Raw genomic sequence first — 19,727 nt, forward strand, 5'->3', positions numbered from 1 at the left:
TGTGACTGGTGTAAGAGTGTGATTGGTGTAAGAGTGTGATTGGTGTAAGAGTGTGATTGGAGTAAGAGTGTGATTAGTGTAAGAGTGTGATTGGAGTAAGAGTGTGATTGGTGTAAGAGTGTGACTGGTGTAAGAGTGTGATAGGTGTAAGAGTGTGACTGGTGTAAGAGTGTGATTGGTGTAAGAGTGTGATTGGTGTAAGAGTGTGATTGGAGTAAGAGTGTGATTGGTGTAAGAGTGTGATTGGTGTAAGAGTGTGCCTGGTGTAAGAGTGTGATTGATGTAAGAGTGTGATTGGTGTAAGAGTGTGACTGGTATAAGAGTGTGATTGGTGTAAGAGTGTGCCTGGTGTAAGAGTGTGATTGGTGTAAGATTGTGATTAGTGTAAGAGTGTGATTGGAGTAAGAGTGTGATTAGTGTAAGAGTGTGATTGGAGTAAGAGTGTGATTGGTGTAAGATTGTGATTAGTGTAAGAGTGTGATTGGTGTAAGAGTGTGACTGGTGTAAGAGTGTGATTGGTGTAAGAGTGTGATTGGTGTAAGAGTGTGATTGGAGTAAGAGTGTGATTAGTGTAAGAGTGTGATTGGAGTAAGAGTGTGGTTGGTGTAAGAGTGTGATTGGTGTAAGAGTGTGACTGGTGTAAGAGTGTGATTGGTGTAAGAGTGTGCCTGGTGTAAGAGTGTGATAGGTGTAAGAGTGTGACTGGTGTAAGAGTGTGATTGGTGTAAGAGTGTGATTGGAGTAAGAGTGTGATTGGTGTAAGAGTGTGATTGGTGTAAGAGTGTGCCTGGTGTAAGAGTGTGATTGATGTAAGAGTGTGATTGGTGTAAGAGTGTGACTGGTATAAGAGTGTGATTGGTGTAAGAGTGTGCCTGGTGTAAGAGTGTGATTGGTGTAAGATTGTGATTAGTGTAAGAGTGTGATTGGAGTAAGAGTGTGATTAGTGTAAGAGTGTGATTGGAGTAAGAGTGTGATTAGTGTAAGAGTGTGATTGGTTTAAGAGTGTGACTGGTGTAAGAGTGTGATTGGTGTAAGAGTGTGATTGGTGTAAGAGTGTGACTGGTGTAAGAGCGTGATTGGTGTAAGAGTGTGCCTGGTGTAAGAGTGTGACTGGTGTAAGATTGTGATTAGTGTAAGAGTGTGATTGGAGTAAGAGTGTGATTGGAATAAGAGTGTGATTAGTGTAAGAGTGTGATTGAGGTAAGAGTGTGACTGGTGTAAGAGTGTGATTGATGTAAGAGTGTGCCTGGTGTAAGAGTGTGATTGGTGTAAGAGTGTGACTGGTGTAAGAGTGTGATTGGTGTAAGAGTGTGACTGGTGTAAGAGTGTGATTGGTGTAAGAGTGTGATTAGTGTGAGAGTGTGATTGGAGTAAGACTGTGATTGGAGTAAGAGTGTGATTAGTGTAAGAGTGTGATTGGAGTAAGAGTGTGATTAGTGTAAGAGTGTGATTGGAGTAAGAGTGTGGTTGGTGTAAGAGTGTGGTTGGTGTAAGAGTGTGATTGGTGTAAGAGTGTGCCTGGTGTAAGAGTGTGATTGGTGTAAGAGTGTGACTGGTGTAAGAGTGTGACTGGTGTAAGAGTGTGACTGGTGTAAGAGTGTGATTGGTGTAAGATTGTGATTAGTGTAAGAGTGTGATTGGAGTAAGAGTGTGATTAGTGTAAGAGTGTGATTGAAGTAAGAGTGTGATTAGTGTAAGAGTATGATTGGTGTAAGAGTGTGATTGGTGTAAGAGTGTGCCTGGTGTAAGAGTGTGATTGGTGTAAGAGTGTGATTGGAGTAAGAATGTGATTAGTGTAAGAGTGTGATTGGAGTAAGAGTGTGATTAGTGTAAGAGTGTGATTGGAGTAAGAGTGTGATTGGTGTAAGAGTGTGATTGGTGTAAGAGTGTGACTGGTGTAAGAGTGTGACTGGTGTAAGAGTGTGATTAGTGTAAGAGTGTGATTGGAGTAAGAGTGTGATTCGTGTAAGAGTGTGATTGGAGTAAGAGTGTGATTGGTGTAAGAGTGTGATTGGTGTAAGAGTGTGCCTGGTGTAAGAGTGTGATTGATGTAAGAGTGTGATTGGTGTAAGAGTGTGACTGGTATAAGAGTGTGATTGGTGTAAGAGTGTGATTGGTGTAAGAGTGTGATTAGAGTAAGAGTGTGATAGGTGTAAGAGTGTGATAGGTGTAAGAGTGTGATTGGAGTAAGAGTGTGATTGGTGTAAGAGTGTGATAGGTGTAAGAGTGTGATTGGTGTAAGAGTGTGATTGGAGTAAGAGTGTGATTGGTTTAAGAGTGTGACTGGTGTAAGAGTGTGATTGGTGTAAGATTGTGATTAGTGTAAGAGTGTGATTGGTGTAAGAGTGTGATTGGTGTAAGATTGTGATTAGTGTAAGAGTGTGATTGGTGTAAGAGTGTGATTGGAGTAAGAGTGTGATTGGTTTAAGAGTGTGACTGGAGTAAGAGTGTGATTGGAATAAGAGTGTGATTAGTGTAAGAGTATGATTGATGTAAGAGTGTGATTGGTGTAAGAGTGTGATTGGTGTAAGAGTGTGATTGGAGTAAGAGTGTGATTGGTGTAAGAGTGTGATTGGTGAAAGAGCTGTTACCTGTAGACGCTCCTATTGCTCCAATCAGGACGGAGGGGACGGCCATAACCAGGCAGCCGAAAGCGGCGAGGAAGGAGAGAACCTGAGCGTATGAAGCCGACGATGCTGAAAGAACTCTCTGAAAATAAACCTGCCACGGTATTCCCCCCAGCATCTACACACACACACACACACACACAAACACAACCAGAATATTGTTATACACACACACACACAACCAGAATACTGTTATACACACACACAACCAGAATACTGTTATACACACACACAAACAGATTATTGTTACATACACACACACAGCAAGAATACTGTTATACACACACACACAAACACACACACACACACACACACAACCAGAACACTGTTACACACACACACACACACACACAACCAGAATACTGTTACACACACACACAACCAGAATACTGTTATACACACACACAACCAGAATACTGTTATACACACACACACACACACACACACACACACAACCAGAATACTGTTATACACACACACAACCAGAATACTGTTATACACACACAAACACACACACACACACACACACACACTTTGACATTGATTAATAATCTGTAGTAATAATCAGATCTGTTGATGTAAATAGAATCATTATTATATAATTGATCAGACGTTACCAGAAGACAGAAGTTATCCGCCCACATCCATCCGTCCGCCGGCTCAATCTTCCCCAGCCAGGGAGTCTGGAACACCTTCCTCACCGCCGTCACGCCGATATCAGACACCGCAGGGTTGGCTAACGCGAATGGAACACTGATCCACTGCAAACACACAACACAGCATTACACACAACACAGCGTTACACACAACAGCTTTGCACATAACACAGCTTTACACATAACACAGCTTTACACACAATACAGCTTTACACATAACACAGCTTTGCACATAACACAGCTTTGCACATAACAGCGTTACAAAAAACACAGCTTTGCACACAACACAGCGTTACACATAACACAGCTTTACACATAACACAGCTTTGCACAAAGCACAGCGTTACACAAAGCAGAGCTTTACACACAGCACAGCTTTACACATAATACAGCTTTACACAACACAATGTTACATACAACACAGAATTACACAGAGCACAGCATTACACACAGCACAGCATTACACACAGCACAGCATTACACACAACACAGTGATACACATAACACAGCGTTACACACAACACAACCTTATACACAACACAGCATTACACACAATACAACATTACACATAACAGTGTTACACACAACACAGCGTTACACAAAACATAGCTTTACACATCACGTCAGTAGACACAACACAACATTACACACAAGACAGTGTTGCACACAACACAGCTTTACACACAACACAGCTTTGCACACAACACAGCATTGCACACAACACAGCGTTACACATAACACAGCTTTACACAAAGCACAGCGTTACGCATGGCAGAGCTTTACACAACACAGCGTTACACACAACACAACCTTATACACAACACAGCATTACACACAATACAACATTACACATAACAGTGTTACACACACAACACACTGTTACACAAAACACAGCTTTACACATCATATCATTAGACACAACACAACATTACACACAAGACAGTGTTGCACACAACACAGCTTTACACACAACACAGCTTTGCACACCACACAGCATTGCACACAACACAGCGTTGCACACAACACAGCTTTACACACAACACAGCTTTACACACATCACAGCTTTACACACAACACATCTTTGCCCAAAACACAGCTTTACACACAACACAGCGTTACATACAACACAGCGTTACACTCAACACAGCTTTACACACAACAGCTTTACACATGACACAACTTTACAGATAACACAGCATTATACACAACACAGCGTTACACACAACACAGTGTTACACATAACACAGCGTTACACACAACACAGCGTTACACACAACACAACGTTACACACAACACAACGTTACACATAACACAGCGTTACACACAACACAACCTTATACACAACTCAGCATTACACACAATACACAATACAACATTACACATAACAGTGTTACACAAAACACAGTGTTACACATAACACAGTGTTACACATAACACAGCCTTACACATCACGTCATTAGACACAACACATCATTACACACAGCAGTGTTGCACACAGCACACTGTTACACATAACACAGCATTACACACCATACACAACACAACATTACACACAACACAGCTTTACACACAACACAGCATTACACGAAACACAACGTTCCAAACAATACAGCATTACACACAACACAGTGTTGCACAGCATCTCTGCCTCCACCCTTTTACTGAATTTTGCTAAACTAAATAACTAAACTTAATGACTGACTCTAAAGTTTACTATTCTGTAACAATTTCAATAGGTATACATAAAAGAACAGCACTTATGTCAGTAAAAACATTACTAAATGCTTAAGTAATGTCTCAATTATTATTTGACACTAATTTAGACATTACTAAGCTTTAAATGCTTCAGAATGTTGCCAAAAATGTTAATAAATACTTGACACATTCTGTCATAAATACTGTTAATTAATGTACCCTTACACTATCCAACAAAAGTGAGTACACCTTCCATTTTTGTAAATAGAACAACTCCATCGTGTGGGAGGGACCCTCTCCAATCCAACACCAAGAGGGTGGATAACCACAACAACATCCCATTTATGCAAACAAAGACATATAGCAAAAGCACACACACTCACAACATAACCCTCATAATAACCCCAAACACAGAATAATGGTGGCCCAGAGCATGCTAGGAGTGAAGCCAAATCAGGAGGTGTGGCCTCTGAGACTCCCAGAGAGTTAACACATGATTACACTGAGATTTTAACTCTAGAATTAACTGTGTATACAGTTCACACATTAATTATCTAAAGCACTTACCAGGCCTATAAAAATGCAGAAGAGCTGAACCACGTCTGTGTAGGCCACCGAGTAAAGCCCTCCCACCAGCGTGTAGAAGATGGCGATGAGCGCTGATATCATTACAGACATGTTTATATTGATGTCCACTATCACACTTAACGTAGCACCTGTTAATGAGAAGAAGACTGGAATTACCAAGAGCGAAGTACAAAAAGTAGTTCTTATCACTGTTATTTTACATCATTACAGTTTATTTTAGTTTAATTCCAGCATGAACAAATCTGCATCCCAGTGTACACCAGTTTTTTATATAAAACATCTTTACAGTTATTTCCAATTACGTACACGCTAAAATGACATATGTAGCAAAATTATTTTAACAATTCTCTGCATAGACCAGTGCGGCCATGCAGTCATCATGTAGTCCTTATATGCCCATTCTTGAGCCCAGATGAAAGTTTATTCCTTTTAACTCTTCATTTGTTCTCAAAACAAATTTGTTAAAAAATGCTTGCAGCACAACATGGCAGTGCTGACTCTTACTCTAGCCTAAACTAGCACAACTCTGCACTACTAATACTAACCATACACTAGACAACTTCGAAAAGACTCTGAAAAGGCTTTTAACAGACTAAAGTCTGATTGTCTTTCACATCTAAAGACCAGTCACAGATTTTTTGTCACAGACCTTTTAGTCACAGGCTAAGAGTTTGCAAAAGATCTTGCAGGGTCACTATTTGCAAGACTGAACTAGATTCTTTCTGAGAATATTCCCCATCCTTTTCCCCTCTGTCATGGTATAAATGGGAAGACATGTCAAGGAGACACTTTTGCTCACTCCTCAGCTCCACCAGTTTCTCCTCATTTTGAACATTCCAGGAGAACCGTGGTTTCCGAGCAATCCCTGGAGTCTCATCAATGTCCAATTCCGCAAATGTTCCCGCACTTGCCTCTTGGTTGTTGGCATTGTTTACGTCACTATTTGCTTGAGCCATGTCTCAAAACTCACGATAATATTAAACACGGCTGATTTTGTGACTCTAGCAAGACTCATGATTTTATCCTGATGCTGGAACATTTGACTGTGACAGTGAAATCGCTTAAAAATCGTTTGGTGTAAGATCTCTATAAAGCTACTGGGAGCCTAGTGGACACTGAAGGTATTACAGGCCGAAATAATAGGCTTTTTAAAAACTCGTCTTTATAACATTCTCTGGTAAACAAATATGTTTAGAACCCTATATTCAATCCATGTACATTTTTCCCCTGAACATCACTAGATCCTCTGAATTACATCCTCTGAATTAAATTTAATGAGAATAATGCTCTCTTTTGACTAATGCTACAGCACACTAAACTTGATGTAAAGAACAGCAGCTCAGAGCTCTAACGCACTTGCTATGGTGTAACACCAGCGAACTTCGCAATCATGCTACACATGCTAAAATGAACTGTGATTACATATTACATATTAGATATTATAGTATTTTTAGTACTTCTCCTCCACTCTCCCTCTCGCTCATCCTCTCCATCCTCTGCGTCATAACTGAGATCTAGATCAGGCTGCAACAAGATAAAATGATAGGCTACTTAAAGGGGACATGAAACACTTCAAGTATTTAGTATAATTCACAAGATGTATTTTCGCTCTAACAAATCTTATAAGTTTCACAGTTGTCAGGGAAACTGAATTAAAATAATAAGCCATCTAAATGTAATTTTTTAAGTAAGCGCAGCGCCATCTTGTTCCAGTGCTGAAAATGACGTCACGAGGTTGGTCCTCAAACGTATAACTAACATAAACCATGAGCCTACAGTAACTTAGTTCCTCAATGGATAATAAAAATCGATGCAAAGGGGGCCACTTTTGTATTTCCCCTGGGTGTAGTAAAATTTTATAGGGTGAAAAATGAGAGAAAGATTCATTTTCACTTTAATATCTTGCCTTTTAAGCGGACAGTGGTTCTTCGGCATTGGCTAGCGACGCTGAAGCCTGAGAATCCTGCGGTTAGCCACAATGCTAGGGTTAGGAACGAGCACTTTCTAGACGAGGACTATGTGGAGGAGAGGATTTTTGAGTCAGGAGCATTAGTCGTTTGCCGGACAAATAAGCTGAAGTCTGATAAGAGGCTTTTTTCCCCCCGTTTTAAATTTTTCCTCTGACCAGCTGGGATGTACAGACCAACCGACTGGGGGTTCTATAAAAGCGTTAGCTACATGGCTAGCTAAGTTAGTTAGCTAAACAGCTAACGCTAGCCATGTTAAGATAGCTAACCAATGCTAGCTAACTAGCTAACGCTAACTAGATGAAGCTAGCTACCCTTCAAGCCTTCTAACTTCCAAACTGAACAGTTTATCAACCAAACAGTGCCAGGGTGTTTTAATATCCACCTAAATCATGTACGTTTCATTCAGTCTTAATGAACTCTGGACTTTACATGCTAAATAGCTAAATGTATATAAACAAGTCAGTTAACTGGATGGCAGTACCTGCTGTTGACGGGCTGCAGGCTTTCTGCATGGACCTCACGTATAGAGAGCAGAGACACCTCCAAAACGTCTCGCTCTCAGAAAAGCACCTGAAAAGTTCTGCTCAGGAATCTGCAGGAAAGATCTCTGACCAAATGGTCCACGTTAGCCTCCTGACAGAAAATCTACTCGGTTGCAGTCGGCACGGCAGTGCAGTGACCGCCTGTACAGGAACCACTGGCTGCTCTGTTAATCTGTCTCGTCTCCTCACTGGCTCAAAAGCCATTGGGTTTCTAGGAATCTGATCAAAACCCCATTCAGATTCGTCTTCATCCATAATCTCAACAAACAACAAGCTCTCCTTAACTGTGACCGCTAGCTATGTACCTGGGCTCTTCAACCAACCAACCAACCTTGGACGTCACCAGTGCTGCACGGTCAAAATGGCAGCGCACTAGGGCAAATGTTTAGGGTAGTAACAAACATAAATATATTATATTTTAGTGTTTAAACATTTTATATAAAAAATTCCCCCCTAAATAAATTCCATTATATTTAATCCTATAGAAAACGTGTACCACCTGAAATGTTTCATGTCCACTTTAAATATAGATGTATAAGTTATCTGCTAAACTAAGCAGTATATTAATGGACCTGTAAAGTAGTAACTCCAGCTCTAGGGTGTTTATTTTTGGAATGTTATTCCAGTATAACAGGTTTAATAGTAAATTGTTCTCAATTATTTGGCTGGTTAACTTAAAGGTTAAAGATATTTGTTTACCCAAGGCTGATAAGATGGCTGCTGACCAGAATATCTCTCCCATCAGGGCGGGAATAAAGAGAAGACCACCCATTCTCTCGCCGTACAGCTGCTGGAAGGGGTCCAACATCGTAACATAACCTCGAGAGCGCATCGGTTTTGCAAAGAACAGACCACCTGACAGGAAGTAAACAAAAGATTAAACCCAACAACAGTTCACATAAAATGAACTCAGCCAAAATCAATATAACAGGGTTTTTTTTGTCGCAGCACAACCATTTAAATTTCATACAAACATTGTGTAACATTCTTCAAGATTTTTTTTGTAATTTAGATGAATTAATTATATAACTATTATAAAAATCTCATCTCAGGATAACCCTGCCTCTTTAATCAAGGAACATCTGACATCATCAGTGACAGCACAATTTTCACACTTTTATTTTAAGGAACTGAAGAAACTTACTGCTGGATTTTCAGCAATTAATAATATGAATTTACCTTAATATTTCTCATATCATCTCTTTTTACTGAGCTTAAAGACGTAAAGCTTAAGCTGCACACCCTGTCACAGGAACATATCACAGTCATCAAAATAATTTATTTTAGAGAATCAAAATGTATATTAGAAACAGAAGAAGAACAGCTCAACCATGTTTTAAATGCTCAGGTGCAGCTTGCTATAACCGGTGGACACATGACATAAAAAAAGTGAAATTAAAAATTAAATAAACTGGAAAATACAGTTGCAAGAAAATGTCATTGCTTTGGGACTACTTGGATTTCTGCATGGATGGTCCTTAAATGTGTTCTGATCTTTATTTAAGTCACAAAAATAGACAAACACAGTCTGCTTAATCTAGTACCACACAACAAATATTTGTTTGCATGTTAATATTCAAAGTGAGCTGGGAAAAAGTATGTGAACCCCTAGGCTAATGACTTTTCTAATAGCTAATTGGAGCCAGGATGTAATGAGATTGGATGTGTTGGTTAAAGCTGCCCTGCCCTATAAAAACACACACCAGTTTTTAGTTTACTGTTCTTAAGAAGCTTTGCTTGATGTGAATCATGCCTCCCACAAACAAAGACTCTCAGAACCTATGTTCAAGGATTGTTGACTTGCATAAAGCTGGAAAGAGTTACAAAAGTATGATGGTCCACAAATGGAGAAAGTTCAGTTTCACTGTTGCTACTCTCCCTAGGTGTGGTCGACCTGTAAAGATGACTGCAAGAACACAGAGCAGAATTATCAATAAGGGGAGGAAGAACCCTAGCGTGTCATCTAAAGACTTACAGAAATCTCACAATGCTGTGTGGAGAAAAAAAGGCACAGCACACCATCATCAAATCCTCATTCCAACTGTGAACCATGGTGGAGGGGGCATCATGGTTTTACAAAGACATTTTGCAGGAAAACCTAAAACCACCAACTGAAGTAAATCAACAACCGAATGACTTCATCAGATGAAAATACGCCTTCTGACCTCAACCCAATTGAGATGCTGTGGCATCATGTCCTCAAGAGAGCGATTCACACCAGATATCCCAAGAATATTGCTGAACTGAAACAGTTTAGTGAAGAGGAATGGTCCAAAATTCCTCCTGAGTGTTGTGCAATTGTGATCTACAGGAAATGTTTGGTTGAGGTTTTTGCCACTGAATGAGGATCAACCAGTTATTAAGATTCATATACTTTTCCCCCCCTGCACTGTGAATGTAAACATGTGTTCAATAAAACCATGCAAACATATATATATATATATATATATATATATATATATATATATATATATATATATATATATTTGGTGTGGTATTAGTTTAAGCAGACTGTGCTTGTCTACTGTTGTGAAGATCAGGTGAAAATCAGAACACATTTAATGACCAATTTATGCAGAAATCCAAGTAATCGCAAAGGGTTCATCCCATGAATATGACCAAAATAAAAGAATGCTAAAAGAATGAAAAATCTTAAGTTGTTTTTAAGGGAAAAGATGTAGTATTTGGATAATAACTTGATTGAATATATAGTTATAGCATGGCATGATAAAGGGTTGGTGAAGTGCTCAGGCAGTTTAGGGCAGTGATTTAATTCTGTAAAAAGAGAATGATGCCAGTTCAGTTTTAACTAAGAATTAAATTCTTAGACATTTAAATTGATTTTCCCATAAAACAATAACAACAATCAGTGTAGAATTTTCTCTTACCTACGACCAGGCTGAGTGCATAACCAAACGGTGCCTGTGCCCAGGCCAGGCCGTAGCTGGGCAAATACACATATTCTGCTGTTCCATTAATATATCCTCCCCCGACCCAGGTGGCTAGAAAAATCCAGTAAAGAATATAATCAGACTGACACTCTTACAACACATTATAAGGCTGGGCAATATATCATTAATAAAGATACAGTCAAACTGTTTTATACAATATATAAAAATGATGATTATAATATTCTGAGTGAGACACAGCTAACCTCTGATCATAAAAATGATAAATCACGTGTTTGGGTCTTTTGTGTGGAAATCGTTTGGTTTTCAGAGGGATTGCGTCAAAGAAACAGGGTGACTTTATTTTTTACCAATAACATCATTCAGTGCAGTTTATTGAGCCAGTGAAATACTGCCAAGATTGCAACTGTGTGGTTATTTAAAAATATATTATATTACTCAGATATACAGTAAAATATTTTCTATTAAAATATGGTGCTACAAATAAATATTGATACATTAACATACTTTATTTAAGATTTTCATCTTATTGTATAATATGGTAAATTGGTTATTCTTAAGCATATTAAGCATTTTTATTTTTTAATAGTTTTAGTCATATTGCCCAGCCCTACAAGACAAGTTTTACTTCATATGAATTATAAACATGTTGCAATGTAATAAAACATACAGTAAATTGTCCAGTGTTAAACCCCCTCAACTCTGTGAGTGAAAGCTATATAACTATGATCATACTTACTTAACTTCTTTATTTTAACGTCAACAAAAACAAGTACATCTGGAAAAGTTAGACTGGCATTCATTTAGCTTCCTGTTAATATACAGTTTAATAAATGAACTGCATTTTATCATGTATACTTAAATTTAGTTATTTAATTATTATTGACTTTATTAGTCAAACATTTTGTAGGTTGTGTTCATTTCCATAGAAAAAAAAACATTATAATCTAAAAACTTTCCCATAAAGGAACTGATGTAAAAGTGAGCACACATTAATACATTGTAATCATGACCATATTTTAAAAAGTCATCTTTCTCTAATCCCACACTGGCTAATTTTTTTAGCATGTATTTTTACTGCTCCAAAAATTAATAATTCAATACTTTTTCAAAGAAAAATGTGACAGCCTTGGGGCCTGTTCGCCTCTAAACAGCATCAAAGGCATTTTATTCTGAAACAACTTAATTAATCATTCTAATGAGCTGCTTTAAAGGGTCAATAATACACTGTTAAGCATAAGCCCACGTTTTGTAACTCTGTTAGACTGCTATACGTTTTTCTATACACTGTTGTTTATATATAGTATAAGTATATATTATGATGTACTCCAAGTAAAAAAAATATGTTAAATAAGTATCTTCACAGATATTAACCATTGGATAATAATGTCTGAAATTTTGCATTCAGTAACTTTCGCTACAAGCAGACACACTAATGGGCCATTCCACCAAATAGGTGCTATTTCTGTCCCCAGGAAATTACATGTATAAATGTGCATACACAAATAACTTTAAGATACATTTTATTATTAAGCAATTTGACTTTGACCTAATTGACTTTGACCTAATTGACTTTGACCTAATTGCAAAAGTAAGATATGTAACATTTTAACATACATTTTAACATGAAGTATAATTATTAAAATCCTTCAGAGATGTATTTTTTTTTTTGCATTGTTGTTTGACTCTAAATCATCTATGGTTTAAAAATATTTTTCAGAATAAACTTAAATTAAAATAAATACAATTTTAACACATTTTAGTTATGTCCCTTGGTTTACATTCCTGTTACTGTAACACATTACTCCATCTGAAACATTCTACAGGTCACATCTACAACAGAAGTTACACCATGTGATTCTTCTGAAGAACAAAGTTAAGATCCCTCATTTGTTTTTTTGTATATTTAATCGTATTGTAACTATAACTGAGGAGCTCAATCTCAACACTCTGTCCTGTTACCTAAATTATTATTAGATCTATTTTGTTCATTTTTAAAATACAAATTTTGTGAAAATCACTAGAATGTGCTCAGTGTCTTCATGCTATTAGCATAGCCGCCATTTAGCTATTTTTAATGTTTTGATAATTCTATGCTAAAAACTCATTCCTGTTATTTTCATTCTTATTACTCAAAACATAAAAAGTAACAGTAATGAGTGCCATTAACAAATGTGATGAATATTTGTCATAAATATCAATAATTTTAACATGCAGGCAACCATTTCTATAAAATAAAGACTTTCTTGAGAGAAAATTAAAGGAATTAGTTGACTTGATTTTAAACATGCTTTTTTCCAGTAAGTAAAGTAAGTAAAGCTGCATGAGATTGACCAGTACATGTTTTGAATAGTTAAATACATGTGTTATTAGATTCAGAGTGGAATTTTTTTTTAAAGTATGTTTCATTTGGAAGAGTTACAACAAGTAAATGGCACCCATTCAGTGAAATGGCCCACATACATATACAGTGCCCTCCATAATTATTGGCACCCCTGGTTAAGATGTGTTCTTTAGCTTCTCATAAATTGAGTTTTGTTCAAAATAATATAGGACCACGATGGAAAAAAAGAGTAAAATACAACCTTTAACTCAAGTGAATTTATTCAGTAGGAAAAAAATCCCACATTAAGAAATAATTATTTAACATCAAATCATGTGTGCCACAATTATTAGCACCCCTGATGTTAATACTTTGTACAACCCCCTTTTGCCAACAAAACAGCACCTAATCTTCTCCTGTAATGTTTCACAAGATGGGAGAATACAGAAAGAGGGATCTTTGACCATTCCTCTTTGCACATTCTCTCTAAATCATCCAACGACCTGGGTCCTCTCCTCTGCACTCTCCTCTTCAGCTCACCCCACAGGTTTTCAATGGGGTTGAGGTCTGGGGACTGAGATGGCCATGGGAGGAGCTTGATTCTGTGTGCGGTGAACCATTTCTGTGTAGATTTGGCCACATGTTTAGGGTCATTATCTTGCTGAAAGACCCAGTGACGACCCATCTTCAGCTTTCGGGCAGAAGCCACCAGATTTTGTTTTAAAATGTCCTGGTATTTTAGAGCATTCATGATGCCATGCACCCTAACAAGGTTCCCAGGGCCTTTTGAAGAGAAACAGGCCCACAGCATCACTGATCCCCCGCCGTATTTCACAGTGGGCATGAGGTGCTTTTCTGCATACTCAGCTCTTGTGTTACGCCAGACCCACTTAGAGCATTTGTTGCCAAAAAGCTCTATCTTTGTTTCATCTGACCAAAGCACACGGTCCCAGTTGAAGTCCCAGTACCACTTAGCAAACTCCAAACGTTTGCGTTTATGATTGTGAGTGAGAAATGGTTTCTTCCGTGCATGCCTCCCAAACAGCTTGTTGGCATGTAGATAGCGCCTGATGGTTGTTTTGGAGACTTTGTGACCCCAAGAAGCTACCATTTGTTGCAATTCTGTAACAGTGAGCTTTGGAGAACTTTTTATTTCTCATCATCCTCCTCACTGTGCGTGGTGGCAAAATAAACTTGCGTCCTCGTCCAGGCTTGTTTACCACTGTTCCAGTTGTTTTAAACTTCTTAATAATTCCTCTGACAGTAGATATGGACAGGTGTAGGCGAGTAGCGATTTTCTTGTAGCCATTGCCTGACTTGTGAAGGTCAACACACATCTGCCTCACTTGAATGGTATGTTCCTTTGTCTTTCCCATGTTGAAGATAAATGGCCTCTGTGTCACGTCATATTTATACCCCAGGGAAACAGGAAGTTGTGAATTACTAATTAAATGTTCCTACATACTCTGATCAACTTCGTAAACTACTGTAGAAGTGACAGAAATACTTTTATTAAATTTATTTCCTAAGAATTGTTAGGGGTGCCAATAATTGTGGAACAGGTGATTTTATGAAGAATAATTATTTCTTAGTCAGGGATTTTATTTCCCCCTTAAAATTTACTTGAGTTAAAGGTTGGACTTTACTTTTTTTTCCCATCGTGGTCCTATATTATTTTGAACAAAACTCAATTTATGAGAAGCTAAAGAACACATCTTAACCAGGGGTGCCAATAATTATGGAGGGCACTGTATTTATAATAGCTAACACATCTGAAACTAACTGGCTGAGCTATAGAACAATGTTTTTCTAAGAACACCTTGCTGTACATTGTAAGAATAAAATCTTTAATAGGTACATTTTTGTTCACTAAAGTACAAACATGGTAAGTGTTCCTCAAAGGTCCAGCCCCATCATTCAGGTCCAACCGTGTCTCTTAAAACCAAAGCAACTTAAATTAAATTAACTAAAGCTACTAAAGACATACCAGTGACAGTTTTCTACTTTACGGAGAACACATAGCTTAATTAAATAAATAAATATTAAATTAATAAATAAATATTAGATATGTTATTAGTTATTTTATAAAATGTTCTCTACATTCATATATTCAGTTTCTCAGTCTCAAAACACTTTAATACAGCTGAGTATGCAGCTGTTAAACCAATGTATCATAAAACCTCACTCATAGCAGAATCCAATTGATTTTGACTAATTTTAAGAGCATAAAAACATTGCATGTTATTTGTTATGGATTCATCAGTAAGATAAACTTCGGTAACTCTACCGAAGACTAAAGTCATTCATTCCAATTGATATAACACATCAATACACATTTAAGAAGCGGCTGTTGTCTGTTTTTATGTTTGATTTTACATCATTGTGGGTTTGTTGAGCTTTACAGAGGTGTTGTGAAGCCTTATGAATGCTGATCTTCTGCAGTCAGACACATTTTTAGCCCAAATCTTTTATAGTTCTTTTTATTTTTTTTATTATAATTCTGCTCAACCTGGGTGCATCTCCAATATCAGAATTTATTTTTTTGTGCACATCCATTTTATGCTGATTCAACAATAATTCAACCCTGTGGTTTTATACATGTATCTTTTAATGTTGATGCATCATAGGCATCGGTTAGTGTTGAAATTCTGACATTGAATCAATGTTAATATAAAGATTATAAATGTTTAGGGATCTTTCACTTTCATAATGCTTTTTGGAGAAAGCTGCTCCACACAAGTAAAAAAAACTCTCAAAAATAAAAACGAAATAGTAATAATAACAACAATAATAGTAACAATAATACAAATATTATTCTTATTGTTATTATTATAACAGTAACAATAATATAAATATGAATTGTTATTATTATTGTTATTAGTATTGTTATTATTTTAATATTATTATAATAGCATTAATAATCATAATAATAATGCTTATTATTAGTATTTAAATGTTTTGTTCTAAACTACAAAAACACAGTCTGGCTAAAAGAATAGAACACAAGCAATATATACATATTTAATATAAGTAAAGTTTAATACAAACAATACATAAAAAACCATAGTGCTGAAAGTGATGTACACAAATAAAGTAATTTTGAAGACGGAGATCAATGTTGTTTCAATGCATAGTTTTGCTAAATGGGATGCAATCAAAAAATTAATGTTTGTTTTATGTTCTTTGCTATCAGGGTTGTAAAATCAATTCAATTTGCATTTTTATGGATTTCTGTTACCAATTTTCTTTCCCCTTTGTATGTTATTCAAATATCAAGTCTACACTTCTGCTTATGGGTCTTTAATCATATAGAAATATTGTATCTAATGTTTTATTTAGACAGCTTTTTCTATGAATGGTAATTTGGGCATGATTTGACAAGGTAGAACAAATCATTGTAACTCATCACAACTCTTCACATCACAACATATCATAACTCATCATAACTCATCACATCACAACATATCACAACTCTTCACATTACAACTCATCACAAACTTCTCACAACAAGAGGTGTGCCATATGTATCATACGCAATAATATCTTCAACATTTTTGAATATCGTGAACAATAATAAATCCTAAAACATCGTGCCATATCACCAAACCCTAATTATTACATCACTTTTTTACTGTTTTCAGCAAAAAAGAAAATTCCCACTTTTCTCATTTTCCATGATATATCTACTAGAAACAGATTATATCTATCCAGTATCATTTATTTTACTTTAATCCTGGATATATGGAGATACTTGGAGTGCATTAGTGTCATGGCATTCTGGATCATTGACTTCTGTTACAAATCCGATAAAATGTTTTTATATTTTTCAATATTTCAGTTAGGGGGGTGCCATATCATATCGTATGCGATAATACAATTTAATTTTCACTTTGTTGCAGTAGTGTATTCTTAAAAATAGTTGTTTTAATTCAGTGTTTTGTCATATTGCCTGGGGGACTATGCTCGCAAAAATACAATTAAATATTGTAATATTATTTTAGGGCGATATCGCCCACCCCTACTTACAACACATCAAGGCTAATCACAACATATTTTTAGATTATTATGGTAAAGGCTTTATATAAACCCATGTGTTTTTTTTTTCAACTGTGCAAAAATAAAATTGTAAATTCTAAAACTCATCACGACTCACCACAACTCATCAGAGCAGCTTCAGAAACTCACCTGTCATAGTGAATCCCCCAACAAACAGCCCGATGTCCCGCCCGCCCACCATGATGGACTCGCTCTGGTCCAAACCTCCTCCCACCCCCGAGTTCTTGTTCTTCCACGCGGCCCAGATCCCGACGAACAGGATGAGCAGGTAGAAGACAACAATCGCCAGCAGTCCCTCCACGTGCAGCGGCATCTTCTCCGCGAGGCTGGGTGAGGAGGCTGGAGGCTGAAGGGATGTGCTCTACAGGTTCACCTCATGCTGTTCCAGAAGAACCTGGATCTGTTTAAAATATAACGCGTTTATATTTGTATATAGAGGTGTGGATTAGATTGATGAGGTTCAGATGCAGAAATAAAGATAACACAGAGAACCCGCTTAACACATTAAATATTTAGTCCTGTTTCACTGAATAAAAACAACAATAATACCTGATTTTCGCAAAAAACAACAGCACAAAAAGTTCAGATGTAGCTGACAGATTAATGAATGAATAAAGTTAACTGGTAGAGCGGGTTATGCGCTGTAAAAAAGTTCAGTAAAAGCTTTTAGATCTGCGGTACCTCTGGAAGCGCTCCTCTAAACTGAGGCTCTCTATTCTCCTATACCAGCCTGTAGTCCGACAGGCCACGCCCCCTGAGAGAGGATTGGCAGGTGTTCGGACTCAAGCGGCAGAATTTATCCAACACTACAGCGCTACAGCCATTCGGGAGGCGGGGCCTGTCTGAATACGGGTGCGTTTAAAACTGCGCGCGAGCTGTTTTCACTTTTCACAACCTCTAACAGCGCTGAGTCTCCAGTGAGGAGCTTCTTTAAATGTGATTTCATTAAAAGCTTTAAATTAGAATTAAGTGCCCTCACCCGGAGATGACGTCCTGACACAAAACTGCCAAACAGAAACAAACAATCCAAGCAACAGGAAAGAGTTTTACAGCGCGGAGTATCAAATTAAATCAAATTTTACTTTAGATACTTGTTTAGATTTGCCCTTTTGTCTTTTTGAAATTATTTTCTCCATTTGTGAATAATAGCCCTCACTGTGGTTTATAAAGCCTTATAAATGACTTGGTAACATTTTCCAGACTGATAGATAATCAATGACTTTATTTTTACTTTAGAGACTTGTTTAGGTTTAATGAGCAAAGCTGTTTAAAGGTTAGAGATTAGCGTTTTTAAAAGTTTTGAATTACAAATTATTTTTATAAAGAAAAGCTCGAGCTGAGTTTTTGTTCTGAGTTTTTCCTAAGAGATATTTGTATATCACTGAACATAATTGTCCTATAGGCATATGCGCAAATATAAATAATTGATCATTATTATTAACTGAATATAATCGGAGCTGCGCTATGGGGGTTTATCAGGTCCAGTACTCGCTGTCCGTGGTTCTGTAGCTGCGCTGATTCCAAACTCTGGACCTGAACCCTCAGAGACCCTCATGTGTTAGAGAACACCGCGGTTCCTGTGGTTTTGATGCCCCCTAGTGAGAAAAAAAACTGCCAAAAGAATATGAGTGTAAAAGCGTGATTGACCGCACACTGTTTATTCTTAACACTGAAACTTTTAATATTGGATATTTAAATGTAAAATAAAAAACCTGTGTAAGATCTTATTTAGAGTTGATTTATATTCAAATATGTTTGTTTAATTCTAATTTAATTCTTGTTTAATTTGTTTAATAGTTTTCAACAACAGAGAAGGTTTGATCAGTATTATCTACAGTGCTGTAAAAAGTATTTGCCCCTTACAGATGTACCCAAATCAACCTGGCCCTGTGTGAAAAAGTGTTTGCTCTCTAAACCTATAAACTGATTGTGCCACTCTTAGCAGCAACAACTGCAATCAAGCATCTGTGTGAGTGAGTCTTTCACATTTCTGTGAAAGCCCACTCTTCTTTGCAGAACTGTTTTAATTCAGTCACATTAGAAGTATTTTAAGACTGTTTAAGATCATGGCACAGTATCTCAGTCGGACTTTGATTTTTTTTTTTGTGGCTATTCTGAGGTGGACCTGTTGGTGTGCTTTGGGTGTCCTACTGCAGAACCCAAGTACGCCTGAGCTTAAGATCACAAATTAATGGCAGGACATTCATCTTCTCCTGGGTTCTTTTGTGACCTCCTGCATAAGTTGTTCATGCCCTTTTGAAATTATTTCAGTAGACTGGTCATTCCTGGGAAGGTTCACCAGTGTTCCATGTTTTCTTCATTTGTGAATAATAGCCCTCACTGTGGTTTATAAAGCCTTAT

General features: G+C 37.2%; 1 protein-coding gene across 1 annotated transcript in view; it reads right to left on the reverse strand.

The window, feature by feature from the left end:
- Positions 1 to 18,022, reverse strand: part of LOC103023346 (high-affinity choline transporter 1) — a 31,978-nt gene extending 13,956 nt beyond the window's left edge. Inside the window, exons 1-7 of the mRNA XM_049485143.1 lie at positions 17,916 to 18,022; positions 17,496 to 17,766; positions 10,967 to 11,080; positions 8,778 to 8,933; positions 5,546 to 5,694; positions 3,245 to 3,388; positions 2,592 to 2,745 (exon numbers count right to left, since the gene is read on the reverse strand). Coding sequence (XP_049341100.1) covers positions 2,592 to 2,745; positions 3,245 to 3,388; positions 5,546 to 5,694; positions 8,778 to 8,933; positions 10,967 to 11,080; positions 17,496 to 17,679 — 901 coding nt within the window. The 5' untranslated portion in view covers positions 17,680 to 17,766; positions 17,916 to 18,022. The remainder of the gene's footprint in view (positions 1 to 2,591; positions 2,746 to 3,244; positions 3,389 to 5,545; positions 5,695 to 8,777; positions 8,934 to 10,966; positions 11,081 to 17,495; positions 17,767 to 17,915) is intronic.
- Between the last annotated feature and the right edge of the window lie 1,705 nt (positions 18,023 to 19,727).

The sequence above is a fragment of the Astyanax mexicanus genome, chromosome 11 (genome assembly GCF_023375975.1).
Source record: "Astyanax mexicanus isolate ESR-SI-001 chromosome 11, AstMex3_surface, whole genome shotgun sequence".
Taxonomy (NCBI): Eukaryota; Metazoa; Chordata; class Actinopteri; order Characiformes; family Acestrorhamphidae; genus Astyanax; species Astyanax mexicanus.